General features: G+C 59.7%; 1 protein-coding gene across 1 annotated transcript; it reads left to right on the plus strand.

Annotated features, from left to right (window-relative positions):
* Positions 1–2,358: 2,358 nt before the first annotated feature.
* Positions 2,359–14,116, plus strand: LOC117650946 (neprilysin-3-like). The gene is made up of 13 exons (XM_034394603.1): positions 2,359–2,925; positions 7,775–7,906; positions 8,415–8,546; positions 8,700–8,801; positions 9,037–9,164; positions 9,456–9,642; positions 10,990–11,166; positions 11,277–11,377; positions 11,674–11,729; positions 11,916–12,187; positions 12,803–12,961; positions 13,231–13,307; positions 13,755–14,116. Exons 1-13 carry the CDS (start codon positions 2,377–2,379, stop codon positions 13,852–13,854), a joined length of 2,172 nt encoding a protein of 723 aa, XP_034250494.1. The 5' UTR covers positions 2,359–2,376; the 3' UTR covers positions 13,855–14,116.
* The last annotated feature ends 3,167 nt before the right edge of the window (positions 14,117–17,283 follow it).

Consider the following 17,283-nt stretch of genomic DNA (forward strand, 5'->3'; position numbering starts at 1 on the left):
CAGTGCACTCCGACTAGGCACGGCAACTTCATAAAGGGGAGTGGCGGGCGGCCGGGTGCGGCTGACTCCGGCACGAACTCTTCGACACGTGATTAAAACGTGGCTCGGCAAACGAGGAGGAATCCCTCACTGTCAGCGGGAAAGAGAGATGCGAGAGCCAGAAAGGGGCTCGGGGCTGTTTTGCTGCACTCGCCCCGTTAATCCGTTCTAACGTCATTAAGCCGTGGCGTGGGGGCCGGCCGCTCGGCTGAATTTGATTGATGGGTCCGGAGAACAACGGTCGCGAGGCACACTGCATTAACGGTGGAGCAAACGCTGCAAACCCTGCACTTCCAAGTGAGGAAACTGAAAATAAATAATATCACGCCTCCGCATTTCAAGGGTATGGAGTTAGTGAGGTCCAGGCCGACCGGGTCCGTCGCGGCAGGGCTGGACAGCGCGCTGGCCCACGCGATGGCTGAGGCTCGGCGGCGCGGCGTCCGGCCAGTCGGCGGAAGGCCGCGCAGCCCGGCGCAGCTAGGCGCAGCCCGGCCGGAACATTGATCGGATTATGCAGGACGGCACGCGAAGCGACGCGGCGGCAGACTGATTCCAAACGGCGCGTCGTCGTTCTGTCTCCCTCGCAGCCCCACTGTGAGGCGGCGCCCCGTCGGCTCGACAGAGAGCGACGACGGTGCGTGCGGAATCGCTCGGCAGGGGTCACGGACTCGTCACCGAGTTTCGGCCGTTTCGGCCGTTTCGGCGGGACAGGACGAGGACTGCCAGTGTCCGTGTCCGGCCGGGCCGCTCCCACACCGCCCCACACCGCCAGGGCCAGGGCCGGGGGCGGATCCAGACCCGCCTCAGGGAGGGGCAAAGTAAAACTCTCAGCCTCGCTTAGCCGACTAACAGCTGGGCTGAGAGACGTCACAAGTCCGCAACAAGTCCTTGGGGTTGCACCCGTTTCCAGGACGCGGTAGGCAAAATTCGGCCATATTTCCGTTTGGTCCTGCAAACGGGTGCCGTTTGGGGCTCTCGGTCCTGGCAACGAGCGACTGACGGGCCAAAACATAATCTACAGGGTGGAAGGACCTTAGGTTAGGTTAGGTTAGGCTAAGTTAGGTTAGGCTAAGTTAGGTTAAGGTAAGTTAAGTTAAGTTAAATTAAATTAGGTTTGGTTGGATTAGGTTAGGTTACCGAAAACTGCAACCGCAAAAGCGTCTCTGTCCACCAAATAAAAATGTCGAAGATTGTTTTGTGTGGCGACTGATTGCGGGCAGGCGTTGCCACGGAGTGCCACAGAGTGCCGGCTGGCGTGGCTGGCTTCTCCGGCTATCCGTTTGCTTTGGGCGGCGAGGCGTTTGCTTTGCGGTGCCAACGCGCGGCTTGCGGGCACGGCGGGGGCTTTGTTGGGGCTTTGGGCACGCTGCTCGGCACGCTGGCACGCTGGCACGCTGGTACACTGGCACGCTGGCACGCTGGTACACTGGCACGCTGGCACGCTGGCACACTGACACGCTGGTACACTGGCACGCTGGCACACTGACACGCTGGTACACTGGCTCGCTGGCACACTGGTACACTGGCACGCTGGCACGCTGGTACACTGGCACGCTGGCACGCTGGTACACTGGCTCGCTGGCACACTGGTACACTGGCACGCTGGCACGCTGGTACACTGGCACGCTGGCACGCTGGTACACTGGCTCGCTGGCACACTGGTACACTGGCACGCTGGCACACTGACACGCTGGTACACTGGCACGCTGGCACACTGGCACACTGGCACGCTGGCACACTGACACGCTGGTACACTGGCACGCTGGCACACTGACATGCTGGTACACTGGCACACTGACACGCTGGTACACTGGCACACTGACACGCTGGTACACTGGCACTCAGCCCCGCCACGCTGCCGCCCAGCCGCGCGCAAAAAACCGGGCGTCGGTGACGCTGACGACGCCGACGCACTCGTCGAGTCGGACCCCTTGGCCTGTTTTTCTCACCCATTCATCCCAGCGGGTGGCAGCGCGGCGGGCCCCACGCGAGCCCTCAAGTGGGCTGGCAGTGGGCTGGAAGTGGGTCACAGGGACACGTTACACACGGCCCGGCCCGCTTGCGTGCCGCCCACCCGCGCCGCATTTCTCCAATTTCCTCCGTCACAGTCAACGCCACGGCCTCGGCCACGGCCACATCCCGCGACCCCGCGATGCAGCCCGTGATAATGCAGTCGATGGCGAGCAGCGCGCTTTGAGCGTGTGTGTGTGTGTGTGTGAGAGAGAGAGAGAGAGAGGGGGGGGGGGGCTAGCGCGTGTACAGCTCCTCTCGTGTCCAAACTTTATTCGCGGCGTCCAGACTAACCAACCACAACACGCTTCAGCGACCTCGCATTGAATGAATTTCCCATTTTTCCTGTTCAACTTCCCAACCTGCGTCGGGAGTAATTTAAACTCGACGCGCGTGCCGCCGGGCTCACGGTGTATTGGTTTTCATCAAATTAGAGTAGTGTCTGTTCCACCCTGCTCACAGTTCCCCCCTCTCCCCTCCTCCCACGTGACCGGGAGATTTTATATAGGATTAGCCCAGCCGGCCACGCGACCACGCCACACGGCCGCGCCGTACCGATTTTCCAGGCCGCCTAACAAGACGATTGCTTTTGCAGTGCTCAATCTGCTGGACGAGCTGGGCGGCTTCCAGCCCATGAACGCCACGCCGGACATCAACAAGCTGCTGGCCAGCATCGCCACCCTCAACGGCGGGCCCCTGTTCCGCCTGTCCGCCGACCAGGACCTGCAGAACAAGTCGCGCTTCGCCATCTACCTGGACACGCCCAAGCTGCCCTGGATGCCCACGCACCCCAACTTCTACAGCGAGAGCATGGACGCGCTCATGCCCGCCTCGCCCGGCATGCCCCGCCTGCGGACGCTGCTGCCGCCGCCACGGGTAAGGCCACCAGGAAGACGAGGAGGGTGGGCATGACGGGGACGACGGGGACGATGGAGGCGACGGGGACGATGGGGATGACGGGGACGACGGAGATGACTGGGGGGGGGGGGGCAGAGAGGGTCTCGAAGGGTTTCGGACGTGGAACACAAGGAGCCGAGCGACGCACGTGTGCCGCGGGGCAGTGCGAATGTAAGCTGCTCGCTGGTGCGCGTGTGGTGTGAGAGAAAGAGAGAGATGGAGCAGAGAGTGAGAGAGAGTGAGAGAGAGAGAGAGAGAGAGAGAGAGAGAGAGAGGGAGAGAGAGGGAGAGAGAGAGAGAGAGAGAGAGAGAGAGAGAGAGTAGAGTGTGTGTGGGCCGCTATGGTGGAAGGGGCCTGCGGGAGGGGTGGTCTGTTTGTCTTCTCAAGGGAGGGGCGGAGCCAAACGACACAGCAGCGTCTGTTTGCCGGCTAAGCGGCTTGGTCGCATTAATTGGCGACAGGAGCACGAGGCCGAAAGCCAGGTGGAGGCTTAGCGCGGCACGGCCGGGCACGGCCAGCGGTGAGCCCACCCGCAGTGCGCCAAGGATCAGCTCGTGGGGACCAGTGAGTTAGACGCACCGCCACCGCGGGATGAGTAAAACGTCTTCCTGCCATTTTTGTTGTTGTTCAGTCCATGCTAAAGTTTATACACTCACGTAAAAAAATGTGGAACCAAATCGTCTCGAGTTGCTGTGGAAATATGTGTTTATCCACATAGCTACGCGAGCAAACTTAGTTGCATGTAACGGGAATGGCTCCTCCAGGATGAGAGCTCAAGCCCCAGGCTCAATTGGATGATGGGTTTCTTCATACAATTCAGTCAATTCCTCCTTTTTGCTGACTTCTCTTTTTTTCTGCACCTTTCTCGCCTGACCGCGCGTTGGTCAGACTGTCTCACTCGCACCTTCCGGTGGAGGAGGCTGGGGCAGCCCCCTGCCTCCTGGTCTTTTCAACAAATCAAAGAAACCGGGGGTGAAGCAATTAAGTAAAAACGCAAAAGGAGGACGAACCTCGGCATAAAAATATGAATATAAAATATTAGAATGATTGCAGCTGAGACACAAAACTCGACCCTCGTAGGTTTGCGTGCTCCTTTTGCGCGAGCACGAACGGGACAAAAGCACCGCGACCCAAGACGTGGGGAGCAGGTGAAGACTGACTGAGATGCGCCCCGCCCCGCCGCACCCCACGCCGCGCCGCCCCACCCGCCCCTTCCCGGGCCGCGCATACCGATGAGGCCAAATGAAGCCTCGCGGTGCGTCTGCGTGATCCAAGGCGGGGGCGGCGGTCGGTCAACTCAGTCCGTGACATCGACCCGGTTCGCTGGCACAGTGACACACACAGTGACACGCACAGTGACACGCACAGTGACACACACAGTGACACACACAGTGACACACACAGTGACACACACAGTGACACACACAGTGACACGCACAGTGACACACACAGTGACACACACAGTGACACGCACAGTGACACACACAGTGACACACACAGTGACACACACAGTGACACCACACAGTGACACGCACAGTGACACGCACAGTGACACGCACAGTGAAACACACAGTGACACACACAGTGACACGCACAGTGACACGTGACACGCACAGTGACACGCACAGTGACACACACAGTGACACACACAGTGACACGCACGGTGACACGCACAGTGACACACACAGTGACGCACACAGTGACACACAGTGACACACACAGTGACACACACAGTGACGCACACAGTGTCAGTACCTCATTTAATGTTTCGTAAGTACTTTAAAAAAGAAAAAGTACGTTTTATGGTTGCACAAATGACTTGCATAGGTACTGACAAAATGAGCAAAAAAGTCAGTAACTTGCTGAGAGTGCAACCTCCGGTGTGCCACTGGAAGTCGAGTGGCGGAATAGCCCTACTGGTTTTCGTCTCCTCAGATTCCTTGTGGTGGCCCGGCCGCCCGGCCTGCCGTGCGTGTCCTGCCCGCCGTGCCGTGCCGTGCCGTGCCTTTGGCTGAAGTCCGCCAGCCCGCATTGGCCAACCAGCTTCCCGACGAGGCCTTGCCGAGCTTGCCGAGCTTCTGGCTGCGGCCGGCCTGCATCCTGCTGGCGGAAGAGGCTTGCTCGGGCTGGCTCGGATCCGGCCGTGCACCTCTCTCCCTCTCCCCCTCCCCCTCCCCCTGCCCCGCTGCAGCCTGTAATGCCGCGGAACGTCTTTTTGCTCTGCCCGTCCGTCCGTATATCCGTTTGTCCCACTGTGTTTGTATGTGTGCCCGTCTATCCGTGTCTGTGTGGTTGTGTGTGTGTGTGTGTGTGCGTGCGCGCGCGTGGGAGTGTGGCTGTGTGTTTGTGTATGTATGTGGGGGGAGGGGAGGGGGGGGGTCCACCTCTCCCCCTTGCTTCCTGATGTGCTGCCGGTCCTCGTGATGAAGCCAATCTAGAGGTGATTCCCGGAAGCCATTTTGCGCACTGCGCTGCCGCTCCCCATCTCCGCAGCTGCATCCTACGCGGCGTGGTGCGCACCTACCTGCACCTGCCGCCCTCCCTCACCCGTCCGGGGGCAGGCCGGGGCGGGCCGGGGCCGGGCAGTCTCTACAGCAGTGACTGGGCCTTCGAGCACGTCGGCTTGCCAACAGGAAAGCGTTTATTAAACCAACGGCTCCGCTTCGGTTTCCTATACGCGTCGACCGTTTTTAAAAAGCGCTGCCCACCCCACCGCCCTCGTTAGCGTAGCGCCGTCCGATGTGCCTACACTCATCATTCTGAAATAAAGTACGACTTTTCTCTCGAGTTTGGTTATATCTATGTTCTGTCAGTCTTCTCTACAATTCTCTTGAAAAGAAAAACTTCAGCATCCAGGGTTTTGTTTGTATATTTTGGTGTCGGTGGACTCAACCTGCTGCCGCTGTTTTTCGGGACCTGGCTCCATGTTGTACCGGAACATTCAATGGCAGGGATTCGGGGGAAAGGACAGAAATGAATCAGTGCCCCAATAATAAACTTTTCCCTGGGAAAATTCTGCGTCAAAAAATGCTCCAAAATATTATGTTATTATTATGACAACTTTTTGAAAACAATAACAAATTGCATTCTTGAGAGTGCGGGGAGTCGCAACTGACATAGCTGTGATACTGGCCTCTCCACAGACGCGCACAAATGACTTCCGCTACAAGGAGCCTTTTCCGAATTCACCCCGTTCCCGTGCGAAACACCGCCAGTGCGCGCAGCCGGGCCCCTGCACAGAAGCCCAGGGCTGTTTTCGGGCCCGGCCACGGCTCGGCGGCTCAGCAGCTCCAAGGTTAGAGCTGCTTGTTTATGGTCTCATATCTACCCTGGAAATCTACCTTCACAACTTCTCGCTCGGTCGCCACTTGACTTGAAGTAGCTTGGACCACACTGTGACTGCACTGCGCAGCGCGTGAAAGAGGCTCAGGGGAAGGGGTGCTCTGCACTGCTCTGCACACACGGCGCTGGCACCGCCGGGCACCGGCCCGTTGTATGCGGAGACACTAGCTCGTCGAGTGCTGCAGGCGTGTGGGCAGGCGCGCCGGGCAGGCTGGGTGCAGCGCGGGCCGCGGGGGGGACTGACGTGTCCAGGCGCTTGAGTTATGCCCACAGCGATAGCAGGGCGGGGCGAGACGGGGCGGGGCGGGGCGGGGCGGTCAGCTGAGGCCAAAGTGGACGGGGGCGAGTAAAGCCTACTCCATACCGCCACCCCGTCGCGCCCCAGCCCGTCCAATCCGGCCCTCCATCTTCAACCTCAATCTCGCCGCTTCCCGGGCAGCCTTTTCCCCACGCCCCCTCGCACCCCTCCCCTCACCGCCCCGTCAGTAAACAAGCCACCTCGTCCGTCGCCCCGCTGCGTTACTGTGTGACGCCGCTGGACCGGCCGCGCTGGTGAATACGTAACGAGTGGCGTCTCGCCTCGGCCGCCTCGGCCGCCTCGTCGGCCCGCGAGGGAAAAGGCGATACATCGCCATCGACGCCACCACACAGGCCGCGCAACGCCACGCCACGCCACGCCACGACGCCCCGCATCGCGTTCCGGACGCGGGGGCGGTTCAGGCTGTTCAGGGAGCAGCAGCGCAAAGTTGGTGAAACTCGCCGCGCTGGTTTGGTTTGGCACGGCGGCCACCCCACCGCCCCACCGCCCCGCCCCACCCCGGATTTAGGACAAGCTTAAGTGGCTACAGGATGATGCGGGCACAGGTGGCTTTATGCCTCCCTCTCCCCCAAACCACCCCACTCTACCGCGCGGCCATCCCTCAGAAAGAAAAATAAAGAAGCAAAACCGGAATCGTTATTTAGTGCGGGCAGTTTCGGACTTATGGTGCGACCCTCCAAAGGGACAGTGTTTCCTCCAACAACGGGGCCAGGGCCGGCGGGCTGGCTGCGTGGGGCCTGGTGGGGCCTGGTGGGCCGGGGAATTACAGTGCCGATACACGCTGCAGATGCACACCCCGCGGGCCCGCGGTGACCAATGTTAGGGCCACCGGCCTTCAGGGCCACCAAGTCCACCACGGCCACCACGGCCTCCAGCGCCACTAGGGCCACCACGGCCACCACGGCCTTCAGGGCCACCATGGCCTCCAGCGCCTCCAGGGTCACCAGCGCCACCAGGGTCACCAGGGCCGCCAGTGCCACCACGGCCACCACGGTCTTCAGGGCCAAGCGAGCAGCGCCTTCTTTCAATTTGTGCCGAGGAGATTCATTAGAGTAACGACGCCAGCTAAAAGCCAAGCCGCGGCGGCGGGTCCTTGCGGGTCCTTGCGGGTCCCCGCTTTGCCGAGCCCCGAGCCTCGGCTAATGCGCCACTAATGACTGTTGCAGCCCGACTACTTCGCGGACCTCGGGCGGGTCCGTCACCGGCGGGACGGCGTGCGGAGCATCAACCAAGCCGCCAACGGCACCAGCAGCGCCAGCCGCAGCAGCAGCGAGGACTTCGCCTTCGCCTACGTCAAGGTCTCTGTCTCGCCCTCGTCTCTGCAGAGCCCCCGGCGCGCTAGCGCCCGCCAAGTCCGGGGTAGACAGGCCCGCCGCGCCCCGGCGTGCTGCGGCGCGGCCTACCCTCGACTTGGCGGGCGCTCTCTGACTGATCCCGCAAACAGTGCCAGTGCTGCGCTGCTCTTTCTCTCTCGCACCCGCACGCACCGCAGCCCGGAATGGGCGCTCTGGCGCGATCTCTAGCGGCCCCCAGCCCACGCGCCGGCCGCGCTGGCCAAGCGGCCGCGGCGTGTTTCCAAGAGTGTTGCCGCCACCGTTAAGTACAAGTTGTTCGCGGCACCTCGTTGCTGCTGCACGATAAATTTTCAACTTAAACATGAGCGCACCCCGCTGGGCCTCCACAGTGAGTTATGCTGCGCGCCCTTAAAATTGCCAGAGGGGAGCGAGACTCGGAATTACAAAAAAGTGTGTGTCGTCATATTGGCCGGTAATGCGAGTTTAACGCTCTTTCTCTCTGGTCCGGCAGGAGCGACTTCATGAAAAACGCCTGTACCGCGTGGACCGCCTGCTGAGCAACTTCCTGCCCGCCAACCTGTCGCGGAAGGAGCGCCGCGAGATGGCCCAGTCCGTCCTCCTCTTCGTGTCTTCCCTGGCCAAGGTGGGGGCCGCTGTCTCCGGCACACCCGGCCGGCCGCGGCCCCGGCTGCCGCGCCGTCAGGCTGCCGGACAAACTGACGTGCTTTCGACTAATCCGCTTGACCCCACCCCACCCCGCCCCCCACCGCCCCGCCTAAACTTTCCTCGATTCCAGGCCATCCCGCGCGAGAAGAACTTGCTGTACACCATGAAGGACCTGCCGTCCTTCATCGAGATGAGCTTCACCCTGGCGCAGATGCGGGAAAAGTTCGACTTCGTAAGTGTATTATCATTGGCCGAGACGGCGCGCGCCGTTCTGTTTTTAGAAATGGGTAGGGGGGGGGGGCTCGCAATGGTGTTGAGGAGACTGCAGAGAACAGAAGTAAAGTTTAATACAACATTGGCCAAAGTGCAATCTAAATGTCCGAGACCTTGGCGCCCTCTTATTTCGTAAGAAATTGGCAGTATTTGTCCAGAGTGTGACTGGCTGACTTTGGTGTCGTTCCCCGCAGCTGGACTGGACGTCCATCTTCCAGGAGGTGTTCAACGTGAGCGACATCCCGGACGACATGACCGTGTACGTGCTGCCGCCGTCGTACTTCGCCGAGCTGGGCCGCCTGCTGCCGCGCTTCCAGCCCAGGTGAGGAGGCGCGTCGTTACTAACTAGTTACCACGCCAACTAGGCCATGCCAACTAGGCGCGCCGAATCCACTTAGCCTCCACTAGGCCCCCTTGTAATCCGACTGGTGGCGGAACAGGAGGGGTAACGAAACGAACTCAGCCCTCGCTGACAAAGAAAGCAGAAAACTCGATCCGCTTCTTGTTCGCGACTTGTTCCGGCTTCCGACTGCCGGCGGCGCTGGCCACGGCCCTCTCAGCGTCGCGTGCGCGGCAGGGAGATGAGCCTGTTGCGTGTTGCACGGTGTTGCAGCGTGGTGCACAACGGGCTGCTGATGATCTTCGCCACGGACTCGCTGCTGGAGCTGGTGGACGTGACGGACACGCCGGACTGGGCCATCAAGTGCACGCGCGTCACCATGCAGGTGTTCCCCAAGGCCGTGGGCGCCATGTACGCCCGGCTGTGGTCCAAGGAGGAGCTGGCCGCGCTCAGGGACAACGTAAGTGCATGCAGCGAACGCTCCACCACAGCCCCGGGCCGCTCACCGCCCCGGATGCCACCCTTGTAAAAATGAAAGTCCGGCTCCAGACTGGGTTTAGTCCGACAATCCGGATCGATTCCAGACTGTTCCCGGACCTGCCGGACTCCCGACTCGTGTCTGGAAAAGGTGCGGAAAACGACCATACGCCGCACTTTTTCCGGACTCGGAGTCCGGCAAGCTGCTCCAGACGCAGTCCGGGAAATCGTCCAAAAAGTCAGGCCGAAGTGCAGGAATCGCACGGAGCTCTGAAGCACAAAAACATGCGCGGACTGGATTGGAACGTCCGCCCTCCGGACTCGATGCCAGCACCTTAGACCACTGCGCCACTCCGCCACATGGGGAGGAAGCGGTGCGCGGAGCCTCTTGGCTCAAGCCCCCGCGGACCGCGCGCGCGCGCTCTCTACGTCTGTATCTACAGAAGGAAAAGACGCACAGGTATGCCGTTTTCGACAACGGTTATGTAAATGCGTGTAGATTACCGTGCGCCTCGGAGGACCCAATGCTTCTAGACACTTTTATTTTTCAAACTCATCTGCAATGTTTACAACATTGTTTCCGTTTAAAAAGACAGAACAATTTGGTATACTGTGACCGCGTGACCGTTGGCATGGTCGCCACCCGGGTTAACGGGGTTGAGGGCGCTCGGGCCAAGGGACCGGTGGTTTCTCACAGGAAAGCGAACACTTGCAGACCAAGTGCTGATTCACAGAAAAACGTGCTTACAGACTAGTTACAACGCTAACCTAGGTCGCCAGCGCGAGCGGGCGGCGGCTCGGCGCGTGCAGCGCCATCTCGCGGCGACGATTCTAAGTTCGAATTTAGTACGGCGATTTCCGGACTTCGTCGGGCACTTCCTGACTTCAGCCGGACCAGGTATGGTGACCTGACTACTGCCGGATTAGGTCTGGGACCTCCTGACAACTGCCGGACTAGGTCGGGGACTACCCCGACGACAGCCAGACCAGGTCGGGCACCTCCTGACAACTGCCGGGCCGGGTCGGGCACACCCCGACGACAGCCAGACCAAGTCGGGCACCTCCCTGACGATAGCCGCACCTGGTCGGGCACTGTCCGGACCAAACCCAGCCTTCGTCAGACGCGCCCTGACTGCACCCGTACCATTCCCGGTCTGGATCCGTACCAAATCCGTACTTTCATTTTTACAAGGGATCCACTCTGGCTGCAGATAGGATGGGCAGAGTGGCACGAAATTGCGTGGCGAGTTGAGTTAGAGGGGCTGGGACGCGAAGCCCTGCCCCTTCGGAACATTAACACGTTGTTCCCCCCTCATGGGTCGTTTGACAGCTCTCCAAGTTGCTGGACCTGCTGAAGGAGACGACGGTGCGGCGTCTGGGGCACCTGCCGTGGCTGGACGAGGAGTCCCGGGAGAAGGCCCTCAAGAAGGTGTCCAAGATCGAGGGCCGCTTCCTGGCCCCGCCCAAGTTCTTCAACGAGACCTGGGTGGACGCCACGCTGGCCAAGGTACAGCACACTGCTTCGCACTGCTTGCCAACCGGCCTCGCCAGCTTCACCAAGCCTCGCCTAGCCTCACGCAGGGCGGCGCCGCTGAGCCCACGCGACGCTTGTTCCAGATGACGGTCGACCCCCAGGACTTCTTCGGAAACGTCATCCGCCGGTTCCGCGACGCGCGCAAGGAGATGCCCCGCATCAGCGGCCCGCCGCCGCCCGTCTCGTGAGTCTCTCTCTCTCTCTCTCTCTCTCTCTCTCTCTCTCTCTCTCTCTCTCTCTCTCTCTCTCTGCACTCTTAAAACCTTACGAAGTATTTTGAGCATACATATAACATACTAAAATACTTTGTTGTACGAAGAAATAGTTCGTGGATTACAAAGTATTTTCTTTGTAAGCTTACGTATGCTCAAAATACTTTGTTATACAAACTACTTTTCTTTGTAAGGCCCAAAATAGTTTGTAAGGTTTTCTCAGTATGGCATTCCCTGTCAGGCCTATTCATCTGTCTCCTTGTTCCAGGTGGGCGTACCCGTTCGTGGCCAACGCGTACTACGATCCCACATCAAACGCCGTCGGTAAGCACCAATTACTTAATTGCACCCCTGCCCTGCCCCTAGGCGGCCCCCTGGAGCCTCACTTTGCCGCCAAGCCGCCAAGCCCCAGGCAGACCGCCCCAGCGCGGCAGCAGCGCGGGGTATGTCCGCCGCGGAGGTTCGTCGATGCTCCACGCGCCGCCTCCGGCCGCCTCTCTGTTGTTGCAGTGGTGCCGCTGGCCATGGTGTCCGACCTGTTCGCGTACGGGGTATCGCCGCGCTACCTGTGGCTCTCCCAGCTGGGCAACACGCTGGCGCACGAGCTGATGCACAGCTTCGACATCAACGGCTGGCACTTCGACGAGCGCGGCGAGGTCTCGGGCTGGATGACGTCAGACACGCGCGTGCGCCTCACGGCGCGCATCCAGTGCCTCGTCAACCAATACGCCGCCACCTTCTCGCACTCGGTGCGCCTGTTCGGCCGCTCGCACAGCGTCGACGTGAGTAGAGCGAGTCAGCGCCTACGCCTCGTGTGCGCGAGAGAGACACACTCGTGTAAATTTTGTCAGTATGTCAGAAACACGTCTGAAATCCTGATCAAAATTCGCGCACCTCTGGACGCTGAAATTCTGAAAAATTACTCTGAAATTGATGGTTTGAGTTCTACAGAAAGTCCGGAGGTGTTTTCAGCTTTCAGAGGTGCGCGAATTTTGATCAGGTTTTCAGACAGGTTTCTGACATTCTGAAAAGATTTACACGAGTGCAGGGCGACTAAAGTGACTCTAGCCTGCCTCGAGGACGTTTACTCGCACTTATATCACCGAGCCGAAAATCCGACCGGAGAGAGGTCAGACAATCACCGGTGTAAATCTTGTCAGAATGTCAGAAACCTGTCTGAAAACCTGATCAAAATTCGAGCACCTTTGAAATCTGAAAACATCTCCTAACAGTCTGTAGAACTCAAACCGTCAATATCAGAGTAAGTTTTCAGAATTTCAGCTTTCAGAGGTGCGCGAATTTTGATCAGGATTTCAGACATGTTTCTGACATTCTGATGACAAAATTTACACGAGTGAAACATCCCCCTTCTGAGTCCTGTCCGCTTCCGGTTCCAGTTCGACTGGAACGTGACGAGCAACGAGAACCTGGCCGACATCGGCGCGCTGCAGGTGTCGTACGACGCGTGGAAGAACGTCGTCAAGTCGCACCCGGACATGCGCCTGCCGCAGGTGGACCTGTCGCCCCACCAGCTCTTCTTCGTGGGGGTCGCACAGGTAGAGTGATCCGGGCTCGCGGGGTCGTTCAAGACCGCGTAACGAGAGGAGCGGAGGGGGTGAATCCATAAGCGGGGCTTGAATTAGCTTCACGAGTCTGAAAGACGTTCCCGGCAGCCTTTGCCGCCAGGCTCATGAATACTACGACCCTTGCTGCCACCCGTCGGCCCGTCACGCTCGTCTTGATTCGCGTGGGACGACGGACATTGAGGGGGATCGAAAAACTAATTCGGACCGCATTATTCACGATTGCCCTTGGTGTCTTTCAGAACTACTGCTATGAAGTTTCCGACGAGTGGTACGTCACCATGGTTGAGATCGACGAGCATACCCCGTTTCGTGAAAGGTGAGGAAAGCGAGACGCTGTTCAATGTTTATCATTTTTTTAGCAGATGATACCTTTACTTAAAAACATACCTAAAACTACAACTAAAAGACACATAAAGGTGTCAGCTAGCTTTTACTCGAGAGTCCAAAAACCAAGTTGTATCCTAACAATATAATAGGGGCTGGCTGGCTGCCGGGGCGGGCTGGTGAGTCTGTGGTCGAGCCGCAGCCTGCGCGGAATTCGACAATGGCACCCCCTCTTCGCGCGCGACGGCCTGGGCGCAACATTCACAATCCCTCCCCGCTACAGCGCACAAAGGACTCAGCTTTTAAATACTATCTTTGGAATGAACCCATACTACACCGTACAAGAAAACCAAACGAGTATCATCTGCTTTCATTAACGTTCGTTGAATGAGATTTTTTTTAGTTTTGATTGCAATCACATCGGAGCGCTCTCTTCCAGGGTGAACGGGATGATGATGAACTCGGAAGGCTTCGCCGAGGCCTTCAAGTGCCCGCCCACCGCGAGCCTGGCCAAGTTCAGGAAGTGTTCCGTGTGGTGAACAGGATGGAAATACAACTCTCCGGAAATGGCGTGCCGGAGAATGCTCGAAGTGATATCAACATCTGTCCAGAAGGTTTTCACGACTGAGGGTTATGAGTACGTTGAAATGCTCAACAACATTTAAATAAGTTCTTAAAGTTAAAGCTAACTGTGTTTCCGCACCAATCGGTAAGATATATTAAAAGTATTTTGATTCGTAGGAAGGCGTGTATTTATGTGATAGCGTAACCACCAGAATAAATGAGTTGTCTCGCCGCTAACTTCTTTATTTGAATAAGACATTGTTTCACGCAGTCATAGACTCACTCAGTCATGGACTTACACAGTCATCCTGGTCAGAAAACAAGATGCTTCAAAAACCATTAACATTTTTTTCACGGAATCACAAGCAGTTTAAGAACTATCTTCTTATTTGTTCCCAAAACTGAAAGATCACAGCCCAAGTTCAAAACTCACATTCATCTCTTTGCAACGTCCGTTCAGGACTACAAACACGCCCCAGGGAGGGGAACCGAAGGCAGAGCTGTCAAAGAAATTAGAAAAAAAACTTATACAATAAGTTTCAAACATTTTGCGAAAAAGTCACAGTTTAAAATAATTGCCAGGGGGAGGAGGCATGAACAAGCAGAATCCCTCTGTGTACAGTGGCAATAACTACACAAACTTGCACATTCTCGAACACATTTTCCCTGTCGCAGTCTTACACTTGCTACAATTCTGATACATAGTTTAGAGCACCTCGTAAGCATCTAGAGGGACAAACAATTCTGTGAGCAAAAAAATTGTCCACACTCAATATGCACACACTCGAAAGCATGCAGATATTGGAGCAGTACACGTAAGTAAATTTCACCACACAATAGGCTTCACACTGTGGGAGTCGAGAAGTCGTCCGGAAACTGATGAGGAGTCGGAGGCGCGGACGCGGCGGACGACGCGGTGGTGCGGCGGACGGCGTGGGCAGCGACTGCAGCCGCCACGCCTGCGGCCGCTGCCCGCCGCACCCGCCGCCCGGCCCGTCCGGCGACTACAGTGCACTACAGGCAGATGCTGCTGGCCAGGTCGCAGGTGAGGGTGACGAGCGAGCAGCCGATGCAGCGCTCGCACTTGCAGTGCGTGCCCTCGCCGCAGCGGCCGTGCACGAAGGACGGCCCGCCGCACCGCTCGCCGGGGCCCTTGGCGCACACCTCGCGGCCGCAGTAGTCGCGCACCAGGCCGAAGGGGCAGCCGTCCTCGGGCAGCGGCAGCGGCTTGCACAGCGACAGGGCCTCGGCGGCCTGCAGCAGCGCCAGCGCCGCCAGCAGCAGCAGCGCCATGGCCGCGGGGCTGGCCGCGGGGCTGGACGCGGACGCGGGCCTGACGGGCCTGACCACCACGACGGCGCGGGGCGATGGCATGGCGAGTGGGGCGGCTGGAGGGCGCGTCCGGGCTTTTATCCGGCCGCACGCACCGCCGCGCCTCCCACGCCCGCCGGCCTGCCGGGCTTGTCGTCAAGGGGGCGGACGAGCACGCCGGCCGAGGACGAGCACGCCGCCAGAGGGTGCCATGCCGGGGACGGCGGGGGGAAGGGCGGGCACGGCCGGTCATGGCAACGCCGGGCAACAACAAGTGCCGGGAATCTGGTCTGGAACGCCCCACGCCACCAGCGACGATCACATCGCGACTGCAGGCAGATCCTGGACGTACGACTGCACCCAGCTGCTCAGTTTCCGGGGCATGCAGCGATGACAATAACACTGCGCTTTCTTTGATCGGAGTTCGCTGGAACGCCGCGCCTCTCAAGGCAAGGCCGCCCCCGGCCGCCCCCGCCACACGCACTTGCTATGCGTCACCCCCCTTCCACTCCTCCCAGCCAGCAAATTGGCGCTAAAATTAACTCCGCCGACGCGTTGGCGCACGCAGGCACGCGGGTTGTCCTCTAAGGGGGCTCACTTTAGGCCGGTTTGGCCGCTGCGCCCGCCACGCCCGCCACGCCCGGCGGGCACGCGCTGTCCGTACAGGCGGCACACGGCGCAGTCGGCCCGCGGCGGCACTGCCCGCGACGTCGTCGCGCTGCCCTTGCGGCCCTCCGAGCGGCCGCGGCGTTGGTCCGCGCCCTGGCCGCCCTGGCCGCCCTGGCCGCCCTGGTGCTTGCGGGGCGCGTCGCGGTGGCGGCCCGGCGGCCGTCGGTGCACTATAGGCGGCGAGCGCGGGTGCAGGCGGTGCGAGTTCTTGCTGGGCGGCGGCGGCGGCAGCGGCACGTCGGGGCCGCTCTCCCCGGACACCTGCAGCACAACGTGCCGAGATCAGTGTGCCGTTGGACTAGCTCGGACTAGCTATACTCTGACCAGCAAACGAAAAGCCCTGAGTTCTCGCGGTTTATGGCATCTGCCGCCTTGGCTAGCATTGCAGGTAGCCCTCGACCGCGAGAACCGAGGGCTCTTCGTTTTCTGGTCAGTGTATAGAGGCCTGGGGGAAACGGTGGCCTGAAGTGAGTTTCTCGGAACTCCCAGCCCTTTTCGCGGGAACTCAGATTATTCAATATTCAGTGCCTTATTTGCGTACAGACGCGCGTCACTGGCTTAGCGACTCGGCCACAACCAGCTGCATTAGCATGTTGCGCTGCTTGACGTGTTCTCGACGTGTTCTCGACGCGCACTAAGTCGTCGATCGCGCTTACGGGGGAGGGCGCTTCGTGGTCCAGGCACACAAAATCCACGGACACGGTGCCGAGGCAGGACGAGCTGTACGACCGGAAGGACGACGACGGCTTGCTCGTCGCAGTCCCGGACACCGCGGCCGTCGGCAGGGTCGCCCCGCTCGCGGCCGACTCCACGGTCGGCGACCCGGCCCGGTCCGTGAGGGCCGTCGCGGCCGACGAGGAGGCTGCCGGAGTCGACGGGGCTCTGGTCGAAGCGGAGAGCGCCGTGCTCGCCCTGGGCGAGGAGGCCGCCGTGAAGGCCGTGGAGGCCGTGGGGGCCGTCGACGCCGAGGGGGCCGTCGAGGTCATGCTGTTGGCGGAAGAGGCCGCCGGGAGGACTGCCTTGGCGCAGGGCGGCGTGGCCGAAGGGGTGGCCGAAGGGGTGGCCGAAGGGGTGGCCGAAGGGGTGGCCGAAGGGGTGGCACTCCGCCGGTGGAACAAGTCGGTGGCGGCTCCCGTCGCCATCGAACTGGCGGACGGCGGCATCGCCCCGAAACGCACGGAGCTCTGCGCCCGCGCCAAGGAGGCGTGCTGAAATGAGAGAGGCATTTTCAGTATTCTCAGAAGCAGAGCACTGGAGCTACCGTAAACGGAGTTCCAGTTAAAGAAGAGTAAAAATAATGATGACAAAAACTCCCTTAAAAATAATTTTGGGCTTTGGTAAACACTAACGAGGATCGGATTCGAACCAGAGACTTTGCCTACCACAGACCAGTGCTCGAGCTCACGCGCAGGAACTCGTTGGGC

Source organism: Thrips palmi, unplaced genomic scaffold, assembly GCF_012932325.1.
Source record: "Thrips palmi isolate BJ-2018 unplaced genomic scaffold, TpBJ-2018v1 HiC_scaffold_5, whole genome shotgun sequence".
Lineage (NCBI taxonomy): Eukaryota > Metazoa > Arthropoda > Insecta > Thysanoptera > Thripidae > Thrips > Thrips palmi.

Excerpts from the sequence above, each read along its gene's own strand:
- LOC117650946 (XM_034394603.1), top strand. The coding sequence starts at position 2,377 with ATGAATTTCCCATTTTTCCTGTTCAACTTCCCAACCTGCGTCGGGAGT. Across the intron at positions 12,962-13,230 it reads TCTTCGTGGGGGTCGCACAG|AACTACTGCTATGAAGTTTC; the intron begins GTAGAGTGATCC and ends GGTGTCTTTCAG. Across the intron at positions 13,308-13,754 it reads CATACCCCGTTTCGTGAAAG|GGTGAACGGGATGATGATGA; the intron begins GTGAGGAAAGCG and ends GCTCTCTTCCAG.